Genomic DNA, 15,724 nt, shown 5'->3' with positions numbered 1-15,724 from the left:
TTGGAATCTCCCGCGATGAAGCTAACTCCACGGGGCCTCTCACTCACTCACCGCAGGCAGGTTGGTGGTCTTTCCGTCTTCTACCGACTCCTTTCTGGCCTTGCCCCCCCAGCTCTCTCTGGGCTCTGTCCCGCAAATATTCCTACAGGTCGCACAAGATCTGCCTGCAACCCTCTTATGGTTAAACTGCCAAAATCAAGACTTTCTGCTCACCTTTACTCCTTCATTCCTCTTTTCTCCCGCCTCTGGAACAAACTCCCTCACTCTCTTCAATCCCACCCCACCCTCCAGGTCTTTAAAACAGCTGTTCACCACCATCTCATATCTTCCCCCATCCAAAACCTTGATCTTTTCTATCCCCGATAATTTCACCCCAATTCCACTTTTTGAAATACCAACTTCTGTCCTGGAAGTCCTTGGTGTCCTTGTGTTTTATACTTCTCCCACCCCCCCACCCCTTCCCACGCCTCCTCCCCCCAAGCCCTCTCCCTCCCACACATCTCCCTGCTCTTAAATGTTGTGTGCTCTCAAGTGTTTGTGTGCTTCCCATTTTCTTGTCTTCCGCTCCATCTTTTTATATATTTTGTTTGTCTGGTTGATTTGTTTGTGAAGTAAATGTCAGCTCTTTCACGAGCCTCGATTCAGTATACAAAAAAAAAAAAGGAAAAAAAAAAGGGCTTTGCGCTCGCGCTTATATAAGCCAACCAAGCGATCACTCCGCGAGCCCCAAAGCCACACCTGTCGGCGATGTCACTTCAGCCCTGGTTGGCTGGTGAGGGCTTACCGGCTCCACCTTTGACGGCTGGGTGACGTGGCCACACCTTCTTCCTGGCGCTCCGCCCCATTTTTCCGGTTTTACCTCGTGGCTTATGGCGGCGTTTGGACGGAAGCCCAGCGAGGCCGTGAACGCTGCTGGCAGAGGCGCGTAACAATTTGGGAGGGCCATGGGCAGAATGGAGGGCACGTAATGGCGTCGCTTGGAGAGGGAGGCTTTGCAAAATGAAGAGAATGGGCCTACTTCTTATTTGATTGACACAACGCAGATTCAACTATTGGAAACACGGCCTTACCTATACACATACTAATGAAATAACTGAAGTCCTATGGTGGCCTACGTGTTGCTTGTGGCCTAACTATGGGGTGCAACCTTTAATGTCATATTTACACATGTGGGTTCTCAAAACCGCAACAATATATTAACCGCAACAATCCGGTGTACACCGGTAGGGGACTAATAATGGAGGCCACTGTGCTCTTGGGAACCTTCAATGCAGCAGAATTTTTTTTGTAGGCTTCCCCAGATCTGTGCCTCGACACAATCCTGTCTCTGAGCTCTGCAGGCAGTTCCTTCAACCTCATGGCTTGGTTTTTGCTCCGATATGTATTGTCAGCTGTGAGACCTTATATAGACAGGTGTGTGCCTTTCCAAATCATGTCCAATCAATCGAATTTACCACAGGTGGACTCCAATCAAGGTGTAGAAATATCTCAAAGATGATCAAGAGAAATGGGAAACACCTGAGCTAAATTTCAAGTGTCATAGCAAAGGGTATGAATACTTATGTCAATGTGATATTTCAGTTTTTTATTTTTAATAAATTTGCAAAACTTTCCAAAACCCTGTTTTCTCTTTGTCATTATGGGGTATTGAGTGTAGATTGATGAGGGAAAAAATGAATTTAAACGATTTCAGCATAAGGCTGCAACATAGCAAAATGTGAAAAAAGTGAAGGGGTCTGAATACTTTTTGAATACACTATGTATGTATGTAAATATATATATATTGTTTTACTTCCGGTAGTTGTGACCCCACGATACGCCATGATAAGCTATTTGTACACCTTAACACAACATTTGTCCACAAGGAGGAAAAACCCCTTCGGGAGAGGGAATATTATTGGTGTCGATTTTGTTTTGTAATATTACACCAGTATTACACTATTATCATTGATGCTATTATTACTTTAGTCTAACCATGTGCCTCTGCCGACATTATTACATCATTTACTTGTATGAAGTTTGATTTAAATCTCTTCAGCGGACTTCTGACCTCTTATTTAAATGCTAAAAAATATGTTTAAAAGACTATTTGAATTACACATTTTGCACTGGCATAAGCAAGTTAAAAGTGCCCGGGGAGAAGAACCGAGTCACTGTAAATACACAGCACATGCGCAAAACGGCTCATTTAGCATTCATACATTTCGAAAATCGCGTATCGATTTATTTACGTATTAAGTTTTCAAATTCTCATTGAGGTACAGCTCTGTAGTTATGTATTTCATAGATTTTTACATGAGTTCCACATGGTTGTTGTTATTGGAGGTCGATTTTTGAAATGTGCACCCATTGGTCAGCCAACTGCCGGACCCCACCCACATTTGTCGCTCGACTCCACCCACCATGGCACACAGACAAAATTTCTGGTGGACCTAAGACATCAGGCCTGTAGGCCTCTGCTGATTATACACTGCCCGGATTTGTTGCGTTAGATTTCCATTGGCTTTGTTTGGGTCGAGTGTTACTCATGATGAGAGAACCCAAAAAATTGAATCAATGTCAGACTAAAAATTATTAGTAAGGTTTAATCAAGCCAGTCAGCATGCCCAGTACATGGCTCCATAAAGCCGTTCCTGTGATGATTTTGTGTTAAACATCATCCAATTTACATGGGCTTTGTTACTCACAATGTGGTCTGCATGCATCTTTCGTTACCTCTTCCACAACTGAGTAAACTGTGCTTCACTCATGATTAAATCTGTAACACCACATGTGGTTGGGGTGAGAGATTTTATCAAAAACAGCGTTACGCAATTTTCAAATGGCCCCATATTGGGGTTAAACGATCTGTGCCTGTGTGACGAATCAGCACGTTCTGATATAACTGCGGCAGAGCGTGACATGCATGTGTGCCAAATCAACTCATTCTGGTATAACCGTGGCGGAGGGTGACATGGATGTGTGCCAAATCAGCTCATTCTGGTATAACCATGGTGGAGGGTGACATGGATGTGTACCAAATCGGCTCATTCTGGTATAACCGTGGCGGAGGGTGACATGGATGTGTGCCAAATAAGCTCATTGTGGTATAACCGTGGCGGAGGGTGACATGGATGTGTGCCAAATCAGCTCATTCTGGTATAACCATGGCGGAGGGTGACATGGATGTGTGCCAAATCAGCTCATTCTGGTATAACCGTGGCGGAGGGCGACATGGATGTGTGCCAAATCAGCTCATTCTGGTATAACCGTGGTGGAGGGTGACATGGATGTGTGCCAAATCAGCTCATTTTGGTATAACCGTGGCGGAGGGCGACATGGATGTGTGCCAAATCAGCTCATTCTGGTATAACCGTGGCGGAGGGCGACATGGATGTGTGCCAAATCAGCTCATTCTGGTATAACCGTGGCGGAGGGTGACATGGATGTGTACCAAATCAGCTCATTCTGGTATAACCGTGATGGAGGGTGACATGGATGTGTGCCAAATCAGCTCATTCTGGTATAACCGTGGTGGAGGGCGACATGGATGTGTGCCAAATCAGCTCATTCTGGTATAACCGTGGCGGAGGGCGACATGGATGTGTGCCAAATCAGCTCATTCTGGTATAACCGTGGCGGAGGGTGACATGGATGTGTACCAAATCAGCTCATTCTGGTATAACCGTGGCGGAGGGCGACATGGATGTGTGCCAAATCAGCTCATTCTGGTATAACCGTGGCGGAGGGCGACATGGATGTGTGCCAAATCAGCTCATTCTGGTATAACCGTGGCGGAGGGTGACATGGATGTGTGCCAAATCAGCTCATTCTGGTATAACCGTGATGGAGGGTGACATGGATGTGTGCCAAATCAGCTCATTCTGGTATAACCGTGGTGGAGGATGACATGGATGTGTGCCAAATCAGCTCATTCTGGTATAACCGTGGCAGAGGGTGACATGGATGTGTGATGAATCAGCTCGTTCTGATATAACCGTGGTGGAGGGTGACATGGATGTGTGACAAATCAGCTCATTCTGATATAACAGTGCCGGAGGGTGACATGGATGTTTGACGAATCAGTTTGTTCTGATATAACAGTGCCGGAGGGTGACATGGATGTTTGACGAATCAGCTTGTTCTGATACAACAGTGGTGGAGGGTGACATTGATGTGTGCCAAATCAGCTCGTTCTGGTATAACCGTGGTGGAGGGTGACATGGATGTGTGCCGAATGAGCTCGTTCTGATGTAACCGTGGCGGAGGGTGACATGGATGTGTGCCGAATGAGCTCGTTCTGATGTAACCGTGGCGGAGGGTGACATGGATGTGTGCCAAATCAGCTCGTTCTGGTATAACCGTGGCGGAGGGTGACATGGATGTGTGACGAATCAGCTCGTTGTGATGTAACCGTGGCAGAGGGTGACATGGATGTGGGACTAATCAGCTCGTTCTGGTATAACCGTGGCGGAGGGTGACATGGAAAAGTGGTGTCGAGTTAATTATTTAAATCACATTAAAGGTGCTTTACCCAATCGGCCCGTTACCGGATTTCGTCGCAGGTTGTGACCACAATTCGGTCATTCTTTTTGTTTAGTGCTTTACCGACCAGGTCGTCACCCCTCCCTCACACTGGTGCGGGATGGAATGAACACACACACCTGTCCGTTAGCTCGCCGCGAACCAGGGCACAGCGGATTCGCTGGGTCGTGACGTGGGACAGGGTCCTCCCCCGTCCCCTCAAGCTGCCCACGCCAGGGTCTCCCCATCCGGTGCGCCGATACCAACACCCACTCGTCCCGAAGCGGGTTGTACCTGAGGTGCTGGTGCTCTGCAGCGCATAAATACAATGCATCAGCACAGCCGACAAGTTTGACAGCGTCGAGAAGTTTAACTGATTTGAGCTCACATTGTACGCTACGCTTATCGAACGAACCTTTGGGGTCGAACTCCATTGCCGAACTTGCTCTGCACCTACGGAAGTGGCGAGTGATCACCTTTTTACAAAGATAAACAATCAAGGATTTTGAATTATATTCTATCTTTTGCAGTATTCTTGTAATGCTCTTTATTTTCTGAACGTTCTCTAACCAGTTGCATTGATATGAAAAACAGTGGAAAAAAAAGTACATTTTTAAAACAGCATTTATGGCGGTGTATAAGTTAAGATTAATAATATCAATCCAATTTTTCTTTGGATATACAAGTTTATACAGTTTAGTTTGCAATAAGTTGCAGTATTATACCTAAAGGTCGTTAATTATGCAGAATTGACACTTAAATACCCAAATCTACATAATTTCAAAAAAAATAAAAAAATGCCACTTCCGATAAACAACATTTACCACACAGTCCCATTTAACGTTCTGTCAAGCGTGGTCTGTGACTGTGAATCTCGCAATTACTTCAATGCCACTCGATGATACTCCAAGAGAATTACTCGATGTTCGGCTGATTTAGCGCCGAAATCAGTTTGGAACGTGAAAACGACCCATCCCTTCAGATCACTGTGAATTAGGGTTACCATATTTGAATTATAAGAGAGGAGGAAGTCAACATCTGTATCAGTATCTTCCAACTAGGTATTAATGAATTTAATGTGGTATGTATATATATATATATACAGTGCATTCAGAAAGTATTCAGACTCCTACACTTTTTTCACATTTTGTTATGTTGCAGCCTTATGCTGAAATCGTTTAAATGCATATTTCCCTCATCAATCTACACTCAATACCCCATAATGACAAAGACAAAACAAGCTTTTAGAAAGTTTTGCAAATTTATTAAAAATAAAAAACTGAAATATCACATGGACATAAGTATTCAGACCCTTTGCTATGACACTTGAAATTTAGCTCAGGTGCCTCCCATTTCTCTTGATCATCTTTGAGATGTTTCTACACCTTGATTGGAGTCCACCTGTGGTAAATTCAATTGATTGGTCATGATTTGGAAAGGCACACACCTGTCTATATAAGGTCTCACAGCTGACAATGCATATCAGAGCAAAAACCAAGCCATGAGGTCGAAGGAACTGCCTGCAGAGCTCAGAGACAGGATTGTGTCGAGGCACAGATCTGGGGAAGCCTACAAAAAAATTTCTGCTGCATTGAAGGTTCCCAAGAGCACAGTGGCCTCCATAATTCTTAAATGGAAGAAGTTTGGAACAACCAGGACTCTTCCTAGAGCTGGCCGCCCGGCCAAACTAAGCAATCGGGGGAGAAGGGCCTTGGTAAGAGAGGTGACCAAGAACCCGATGGTCACTCTGGCTGAGCTCCGGAGTTCCTGTGTGGAGATGGGAGAAACTTCCAGAAGGACAACCATCACATCACTCCACCGATCTGGGCTTTATGGCAGTGGCCAGACGGAAGCCTCTCCTCAGTGAAAGACACATGAAAGCCCACTTGGAGTTTGCAAAAAAGCACCGACAGGACTCTCAGACTGTGAGAAACAAGATTTTGTGGGCTTTCATGACGTCATAATTCGAGAAGTATAAAAGTTCATCCAATCAAGATAAAATTTGTTGAGCGTCATCTCGGGATAAATTGGTGGAGAAAAAAAAATGATGATGTCAATGGTCACGGGATTCGGCCGCCATATTTGTTTTAACACAAAAGCCATAGCAACCACTAAAAACATGTCCTGGTGCATTTCCCAATCGGTCAGCAATCGTTGATTGCTCTTTATTGTTTCCTTTTTGCACACAACATGTACATGTGAATTCGGGGACTAGTCTGTCAGTTACTCGACATACATCATAGCTCGCTTTTGATATACTAGTACACCTGCTCACTACGGGAGCGGCAGGATGGGTCATTCCTCTGTGGGGTATATAGATTACAGTCGATCTCTGGTCGGGTCTCAAGAACATTGGGTGTGTGTTAATTTGCCTAGTTGTGGAGAGAACGCCAAGTGGTTGAAGCATTCGAGCAGGGGGAGTTGAGATATTATTGGTATTAATATTGTTTTAGAAGTAATAACATTAATATTGTTGCAGATATGGGATTTGCATCCATCCATATCCACTTGTAAATATTCCCCTATTTCCTCAATACTTCCCAACTATCCCCAATCCCCCATTCCCTAGTCCCATTTTCTGTAAACAACACTCTGTAGACCCGACCTCCCCCTATTTCCCCCATCAAATGTCGCATCCAGGTCCACCGCATCTCACGTAGACAACTATAGGACATCTTGCTAGTTATTCTTAGTCTATGTCAGTTAAGGATTCGTTTCCATTAATTCTGACCCTTCGTTGCACCAGAATGTGATTGTATGGCACCGTTAGGAAGTTTAGGACCTCCAAATACCTCCCCGCAGCTCTTCCTCACGGTTCAGAAACAACAACAACAACAACAGCACGGCGGCGGCGTGCACAGGGAGTGCGCGTCCTCACTCCGGCTTGGTTGGTAGGGGGTGTTGGGAGGGCATGAGGCCTTCCCAGCGAGCCGCCATCGAACATGTGCTCGACGGGGTTACCACGTAGGGGCTCGCTGTCAGCTCCTCGTCAAGGGCGGAGCCCGGTAACCCCCGCACCCAATGGGAGCGGAGGACCGGTCCCATCTGGGGCGGAGTCAACCAGCTGAGGGCGTGTCACTCCCCGCTGAGCATGCGCAGGAAGAGGGAGGTGACGTCAGATGCGCGCTGAGCTTGGAGAAAGAAAGACGCCACCTCCGAGCGCTGTGAGGCCTCCCTGCATCTCTTGGACCGTGCTTGATCCTGTCCCCGAGCCAAGGTGCACCTTGTGCTATCGAACTACCTGTCCTTCCCTGCCATCAATCCCTGTGTAAGTCAGCCTTGTTCCGTTTGTCTGTGGTCTGTCGGGGATAAGATAAGACTGTAACTAAGTGCCCATCTCTTCTGTGTCTTTTACCTCACTCTACCTTGTAATCTAGCCCTTTTCTCCACCACTAATTATATCCTCCTCCGGAGGTCTTGAGAACTGTACCCCTTGCGTCGTTTCATCTATCCCAGTCGTTGTGGCCTTTCCATCATTGATTTAGCGTAGCGCGATTTGGCCAACGTTCGAGTGGAATCGGGTGAGTTGGGGAAGAATCAGAATAACTGTTAGGTCACGGTAATACACCACCGCTCAGTCGAAATAACATCTAACCGCGATCCGTAACAATTGGTGTCGAGGAGTGAGATTCGAGGCCCGAACCAAATTAAATTTAAAAAAACATCTAGGAAAAAATTTGGTCAAAATTATAAAGACACCGAAATTTGATTTTGTTTTACAAAAAACCCGAATTTTGAAAGTCGCGCTATGGCAGATCAAGACGGCTGGGTTCCGGTAGAGGAGAGTGAGGCAGGGTCGATCCAGGACCAAATTGAGGGACATGAGGAGAGCGAAGCAGTGAGGGCGGCAGGTTCGCAAAATGGCGTCCTCGCGCACGAGGTTACGGACGCACAAAGTGGCAGCTCGCACGAGCGCGGGGTAGCCGCGCCCGCTGCGCAAATAGCGGGAATTGATGTGCGGGACCTCATGGCGCAGATTAATGCAACCATACTAATGGCAAATATGGGGCTAGAAGCAAAAATGGATGCTCAGGGTGAGCGAATGGGACAAATAGGGAACCGGATGGATGCTCACGGTGAGCGATTGGAGGGCCAAATGGGGGTAATGAGGGACGAAGCGAGGGCTCAGAGTGAGCAATTGGGGGTAATGAGGGACGAAGCGAGGAGTACCGGTGAGGGATTAGACAAGAAATTAGAGGGGTTAGACAATGGGATAGAAGGGGTGAAACATGGGTTAATGGGGGTAGAAAACAGAATGGCCGCTCAAGAGAATCAAATGGAAGGGATGAAAAAGGGATTAGAGGGGTTAGAAAACAGTATGGAAGGCAAATTGAGGGACATAAGGGACCAAGCGGAAAGGGAAGTTAAAAAAATGGGGCAGCAGATAGAGGGGGTCAGAATGGGGGTAGAAACTAAATTGGATGCTCACAGGGAGGAAATGGAGCAGATGAGGGTGGCATCTGGGCAGGAGATGCAAGTGATGGGAGAAGAGATCAGAAGAGGTGTGAGTGAGGAGGTCGGAAGAGTGCGCGAGGAGGTGAGGCACTGTAAGGAGCGCATGGAGAAGGAGGTGAGAAAGGGGACTGTAAAATTGCAAGGTGGTATAGAGGAGTTGACGCTGGGAGTAGAACAACTGACAGTGGGACAAAAGGAGTTGGGGGACCAGCTAAAGAAGAACACTGCGGTAATAGAGGGTTTAAAATCGACACAGAAGGAGATGAAAAAGGACGTAGGGGTAATTAAAAAAGAGTGTCAGACGGTACATGAGGACCTGACGAGGAAAATGAACAAGGTGGTAGAGGTGATGGAGGTTAAAGAGCGGGAGGTGCGGGAGCACATAGAAAAAAATAAGGTGGAGTTAGAGGAAGAACTTAAGGGGGCGCACGAGGAGATGAAGGAGGTGAAGCAGAAATTAGAAGAAGTGGAAGAAGGGGTGAGCGAAATTAAGAAGCGACGGAGAGAGGATAAGAAAGAGATAAAGGAGGAAGTAAAAGAATTGGTCCAAAGTCTGTGTTCGGATCGTGATGATGTGCTCATTAACCGGATGAGGGATTCGCAGGTGATGGAGGAGAAGCAAAAAGAAAGAGGACCCGGTGTAAGTGGTGACCAATATGGTCGTGCGTATGATGCGCCAGGTGATTTAATAAGCTTGGGGGTCGAGATGGACACGGATGTTCGTGAGAGGCCAAGAGTGAGGTGTATGGCTGGTCCGGAGGGTATGGAACGAGGGTGCGAGCGAGAAGGTCCGGTGATGGGAGAGGTGCGAGGTGTGAGTGAGCAAGGTTGTGGTGGTATGGAATGGGTAGCGGGTTGCGGAAGTGTGACCCATGCATCGACACCAACAGGGGTAGTTTTTAGAGGGACAGGGGAGGCACGGGAGCCCCTTGGGGGTAATGTACTGTGGGGGCCCGGCCGGTTCGGCCCCGCGCTGACCCCGCAAGGGGCGACGCACGGGGTCCGGCAGGCGGGCAACGACCCGCATACGAGGTGGTCCCACAAGGTCCCACTCGCGCCGTATGACGGCAAGAGTGATCTACGCGCGTACCTGGCGCAGTTTGACTGTGTGTGTAAGGGCAACGGTTGGGGTGAGGACGAAGGTGGAGTACACCTGGTGGCCGCATTGCGCGGTGCGGCGGCGGAGGTGCTGACGGCATTACCACCGGGTGCTCTCACCCTGCCAGCCCTCCGCGACGCCCTAATTAATCGATTCGGCATTGAACAGCAGAGCGAGCTTGTTAAAGCTCAGCTCGCGCTGCGAAAACGCAAGCCCCAGGAAGCCATCGGGGAACTTGCCCACGACATTCGCCGTGCAGTGGGGATCGCACATGCTAACATGGCAGCGGATTCCCAGGAAAGCCTGGCGCTGGACCATTTTATCCAGGCCCTCCCGGATATTGAGCTCCGGCAACAGCTCGCCATGTGGCACCCGCAGACTCTGAGCCAGGCGGCTGACGCTGCAGCCCGTTGGGAAGCAGCGAGGCCCCTGGCCCGGGGGAGCGAGCGTCACGCAATGGCGGTCCGCCAGGTGGGACCCCTGATGGAGGGCGGACCCCTTAGGGGGCCTGCCCCCGACGTGAGTCCTGACCTGGCGGGCATGGTCTGGAGGCTGGTGGACCAGCGCCTGGCGGGACCTGGACCATGGCAGGCGGCCCCGGAGGTGGCCCGCGGTGGACCACGAGCGGGTAATCCAATTCGGACCTTCAGGGGGGGAAATTTGGAATTCCGGAGACAAGCACCTTATCAGGTGAGGTGCTATACTTGCAACCGTCTGGGTCACCTGGCGCGGCACTGTCGAGCCACGCGCCGGGATGATCCCCGGCGGTTGAGGTCCTCAACTCCGCCCAGGGGGGAGCGGGTTAGCCGACCCCAGACACCCCCCCACCAGACCCCGGGAAACTAGAAGGTGTCGGGCACGTAGGGCGGTGTTCGGCAGAAGAGGATGGAGGAGAGCCCTCATTGACGCGACAGTTCATTTATTGTGGCCAAATTGGAACCGGTAGCCTGACAATCAGATGCAAAATTGCCGGCGTGGGGGTAGACGCCGTAGTGGACACAGGAGCTAGCGCCACGATCATCAGCCCTGTGGTCCTTGATTCGAGCGCAGGTGGCTGGGATAAGATCCAGCGCCTGCAAAATTATAGTTTGCAACTTGCTACCGGGGTAACGGCCCCGATCATAGGGCGTGGTTCTGTGACCCTCAAGTTAGGGTCGGTAAGGAGGGAGATAGATGTTTGGGTGGCGGAGGTGTGCGACCCATGTTTAATAGGGTTGGATTTGTTGACTGCCAGCGGTTGTAAAATCGACTTGTGCCGGGGGATCCTGCAGGTGGGAGTAGAAGAGCTGCCGTTAGGGGGAGTGAGCACGGCCGAGAGAGCGGAGCTGGAGGCTTCCGAGGCCGTGACCATTCCTCCAAGGGCCGAGGCGATAGTGCCGGCCCGATGGGCAGCTCGCCCAACATGGCAGGAGTCCTGCGGCCTGGTCGAACCGGTGGCAGCGCAGTCCATACCGGGTTTAATCGTGGGCCGCACCCTTGTAAAAACGGACAGACCGGTAGTGGCCGTCCGAGTAATAAATATAAGTACAGAACCACGCACTATAGTAAGGGGCACGAGGGTAGCTGGCTGCACCCCAGTTGAGGAAGTCGCGACAGTGAGGGGCGAGAACGTCCAGCCGAGCCGGCGCCGGGGGCAGCCTTCAATAAGAAGTAGGAATTGGCCCGATCTCATTTGCGAGATGGTAAATCGTAGTAGCGTAGAGTTGGGAGGTACCCAGAGGGAGGCCTTACACAAACTGGTTGGGTCCCATTTGGACCTCTTCTCCCTGTCCACCGAGGATATTGGACGTACGGGCCTGGTGAAACATCAGATCCACACCGGTGAGGCCCGGCCTATTCGTCAGGCCGCCCGACGGCTCCCTTGGAGCAAGAGGGCGGAAGCTGACGAGCAGGTTGAAAAAATGCTCGACGCAGGCGTGATCGAGCCCTCGGAAAGTCCTTGGATGTCACCTGTTGTGCTGGTCAAAAAGAAGGATGGGACCACGCGGTTTTGCGTGGACTATCGCCAGCTAAACAACGTGACACTCAAGGACTCATATCCCCTGCCAAGGATTGATGACACCCTCGATGCCGTTGCGGGCTCAAATTGGTTCTCAACTTTGGACCTCAAGAGTGGGTATTGGCAGGTGGAGATGGATAGGGCAGGGAAGGAGAAAACGGCATTTTCCACAGGTAAGGGACTGTATCAGTTTACTGTGATGCCGTTTGGTTTGTGTAACGCCCCCGCCACCTTTGAAGGATTGATGGAACATGTACTAGGCGGCATGCCATGGCAATCATGCCTGGTGTACCTGGATGACGTCCTAGTACATGCCAAAACGTTCCCCCAGGCAGTAGCTAATTTGGACCAGGTGTTTAGGTGCCTCAGACAGGCAGGGTTGAAACTGAGCCCCAGTAAGTGCACCTTGTTTGCCAAGGAGGTGGCCTATTTAGGCCACGTCATCGGTTGCGAGGGGGTAAAAACGGACCCAGACAAAATTAAAGCGGTAGAGGAGTGGCCTGCACCACGTACCATCAAAGAGGTGCGGGGATTTTTGGGACTCTGCTCCTACTACCGGCGCTTCGTGGCGAAATTTGCGGAGTTGGCTCGGCCCCTTCACCGCCTTACGGAGAAGGGGACGAGATTTAATTGGACAAGGGAGTGCCACGAGGCCTTCCAAAAATTGAAGGGGTGTCTAACATCCGCACCCCTTCTAGCTTACCCCACTAGCAACGGGGCATTTACCCTGGACACGGATGCGAGCCAGGAAGGATTGGGCGCAGTTTTGTCTCAGACACAGGAGGGCGTGGAGAGAGTGATTGGTTACTATAGTCGGGCCTTAAGTAGGCCCGAGCGAAATTATTGTGTCACTCGCAAAGAGTTATTGGCTATGCTGGCTGCCATGAACCATTTTCACCCGTACTTGTACGGGCGGAAATTTTTGGTTAGAACTGACCATTCCTCCTTGCAATGGCTCCTTCGGTTCAAGGAACCGGAGGGCCAAATTGCAAGGTGGTTGGAAAAGTTGCAGCAGTACGATTTTGATGTGGCCCATAGGGCCGGGAAGGCCCATGGTAATGCGGACGCACTCTCTCGGCGTCCTTGTCTGGGGGAAAACTGCAAATTTTGTGCGAGACACGAGGAGAGGGAACAATTGGGCGATTCGGACCCGACCCTCGTTGTCCGTGCAACCCGGGTGAGAGGGCCAATTTTGCCACTAACCGCAGATGAGGAATTCGGAACTTTGGCTTGGAGCGCGGCCCAGCGGGAGGACCCCGTACTGGGGCCGGTGCACGAATGGGTGAGATTGGGGCAAAGACCTAATGGGGAAGAGGTCACCCCCCTCGGGGCACAGACCAAGGCATATTGGGCTCAGTGGAAAACCCTGGAATTGAAGGATAACATCTTGTATCGCAAGTGGGTGGAGGTCCCCTCTGATAAAACTTCCTGGCTGGTGGTAGTCCCAAATAAATTTAAGACTGATATATTGCAACAGTTGCATGGTACCCGCCCCGGCGGCCATTTGGGCAGGACAAAGACGACATCGCAGGTACGCCGGAGGTTTTATTGGGTGAATATGGGGCGCGACATACAGGACTGGTGTCAGAGATGCGACGCCTGTACTGCCAAAAAGGGACCAGCACGGAGGATGAGGGCCCCCCTTCAATTACACCAGGTGGGGGCCCCCCTAGAGTGGGTGGCCATGGATATCCTAGGCCCACTACCCCGCACCCGCCTAGGTAATAAGTACATCCTCGTTGTGATGGACTACTTCACCAAGTGGCCGGAGGCCTACGCCCTCCCCAACCAAGAAGCAGGGGTGGTAGCGCAGGCCTTCGTGGAAGGATTTGTGTGCCGGCATGGGATTCCACAGGAGTTGCACACCGACCAGGGACGAAATTTTGAGAGCAAATTGCTAAAAGATGTGTGCAGTCTCCTGTAAATTCGGAAAACAAGAACAACGCCTTTAAGACCTCAATCTGACGGGATGGTGGAAAGATTCAACCGAACTTTAATCCAACAACTGGCACTGTTCACCGCCACCCGTCAGGATGACTGGGACGAACATCTCCCTTATTTGCTCATGGCCTACCGAACCAGCCAGCACGGGGCCACCGCATGCAGTCCAGCGTTGCTTATGTATGGGCGGGAGTTACGGGCTCCCGCCGACTTGCTATGCGGTCCCGTGCCAGACACAGTGGTTAACCCGCCGAGGGAGGGGTACGCACGTCACCTAGAGGAAGGCATGGAGCTAGTCCATGCCTTCGCCCGCCGCCAACTCCATCTGGCGGGGGAGAAGATGAAGCGCAGGTACGACCACCGGAGCCAGGGGAGTCAGTACACTCCGGGGATGAAGATTTGGTTCTTCAATCCCCAGAGGAGGAAGGGTAGGTGCCCGAAACTCACCTCTCCCTGGCAAGGCCCGGGGGTCATCCTGTCGCAAGTCTGTGACGTGGTAGTAAAAATCAAAATGGGGCCACGAGCCCTCCCTCGGATCGTCCACGCCGACCGGATAAGGCCTTACACCGGCGAGCAGGTGCCCCCGTGGATTGCCTCGGCTTTAGATGCCGAGGCGGGACCCAGTACCTCTGAATAAGGGGGGCTTATTAGTGCCAGAGGACTGGGGGATTGATGAGCGATGGGCCCGGTGGGTAAGGGTGGCATCCCTGCCACCCTTCCCATGAATGGGGGCAAATGCGCTATAGATGATGGGGGGTTGATGGCAGTGAAAACTAGCCCGGGAGGGTTAGGATATTGTGTGTAGGGATCTAGCGAAGATGACATTAGGTAACGTTAAGGTTAGTTAGTGACAAGGATACCTGTAGAGGGGACGCAGATAGATTAGGGTGGATGATAATGACGAGGGAGCGCAATAGTTTAAAGGGACGACTGGGAAGCGCAAGTTTCAGAGGGGAGTAGTTAGATGAGATGATGCTGTGTGAGAACTGGACAGGTGTGTGGAGCAGTGTATGAGTAGTGAGTGTTGTGGATCAGCGCGAATGCGCTTGGGGGAGAGAAGGGTGCAGGCGGCACCAAGTATGAGAGCACAGGTGTGCAAGTACAGGTGTGTGGAATATATGGAGCAGAGAATGAGTGGTGTGGAGAGAGTTGGAGTAAGTGGGACGGAGTGGTGTGCGTGGTGCGAAGGTGTGGATGGGGGAAGAGTGGACCCCCATCACGGATACCCGGGGCGGGTAGTGTAAGTGTTAGGTAGAGGGTATAGGTAAATTGTGGTTGGATATTGGCATTTGTGGTGCGGTTGCAGAATGGTATTGTGGATGGGTGCATTGGTGTGGTGAAATTGGCTGGTCGTGTGGCCTGTTAGTATGAGTGTGAATGGTTGGGCACTCCGCCACTGTTAGATGTCGGCCAGGTGAGGCCGCAGGTGGGCTCTGGGAGCCGTTAGTGTCAGTGGGTGCCTGAGGATCCCGGGTGTGGATCGGGCAGCCCGTGCCAGAGAGGGCACTGAGGGGGTGAGAGTGCGAGAGGGCCTTCCCCAGTTAGTTAGGTTAGGGTGAGGAGCAGGTGAGCTCGGTAGGCAACAACAGTGGTGGAGGTGTGCAGGTGGGCGGACCAGCTGGGAGCGTCACACGACCCAGCCACCGAAATTGTGCGGGGGGCACCGAGTGATGAATCGGGGGAGTGAGACCCCAACTTGAGAAGCACCACAGTTTGGTCAATGGGAA

At 50.8% G+C, this 15,724-nt stretch overlaps 1 protein-coding gene across 2 annotated transcripts in view; it reads right to left on the bottom strand.

The window, feature by feature from the left end:
* Nucleotides 1–4,995, bottom strand: part of GALT (galactose-1-phosphate uridylyltransferase) — a 43,992-nt gene extending 38,997 nt beyond the window's left edge. Inside the window, exons 1-2 of one of the 2 annotated variants that reach the window (XM_078771902.1) lie at nucleotides 4,919–4,995; nucleotides 4,644–4,813 (exon numbers count right to left, since the gene is read on the bottom strand). In XM_078771902.1, coding sequence (XP_078628028.1) covers nucleotides 4,644–4,813; nucleotides 4,919–4,937 — 189 coding nt within the window. In that variant the 5' untranslated portion in view covers nucleotides 4,938–4,995. The remainder of the gene's footprint in view (nucleotides 1–4,643; nucleotides 4,814–4,918) is intronic. The other variant, XM_078771906.1, reaches the window with a different exon arrangement.
* Between the last annotated feature and the right edge of the window lie 10,729 nt (nucleotides 4,996–15,724).

The sequence above is a fragment of the Myxine glutinosa genome, chromosome 2 (assembly GCF_964187855.1).
Source record: "Myxine glutinosa chromosome 2, kmMyxGlut1.1, whole genome shotgun sequence".
Classification (NCBI taxonomy): Eukaryota; Metazoa; Chordata; class Myxini; order Myxiniformes; family Myxinidae; genus Myxine; species Myxine glutinosa.
Note: the sequence above shows the minus strand (reverse complement) of the source record. Positions and strands in the feature narration are given on the sequence as shown.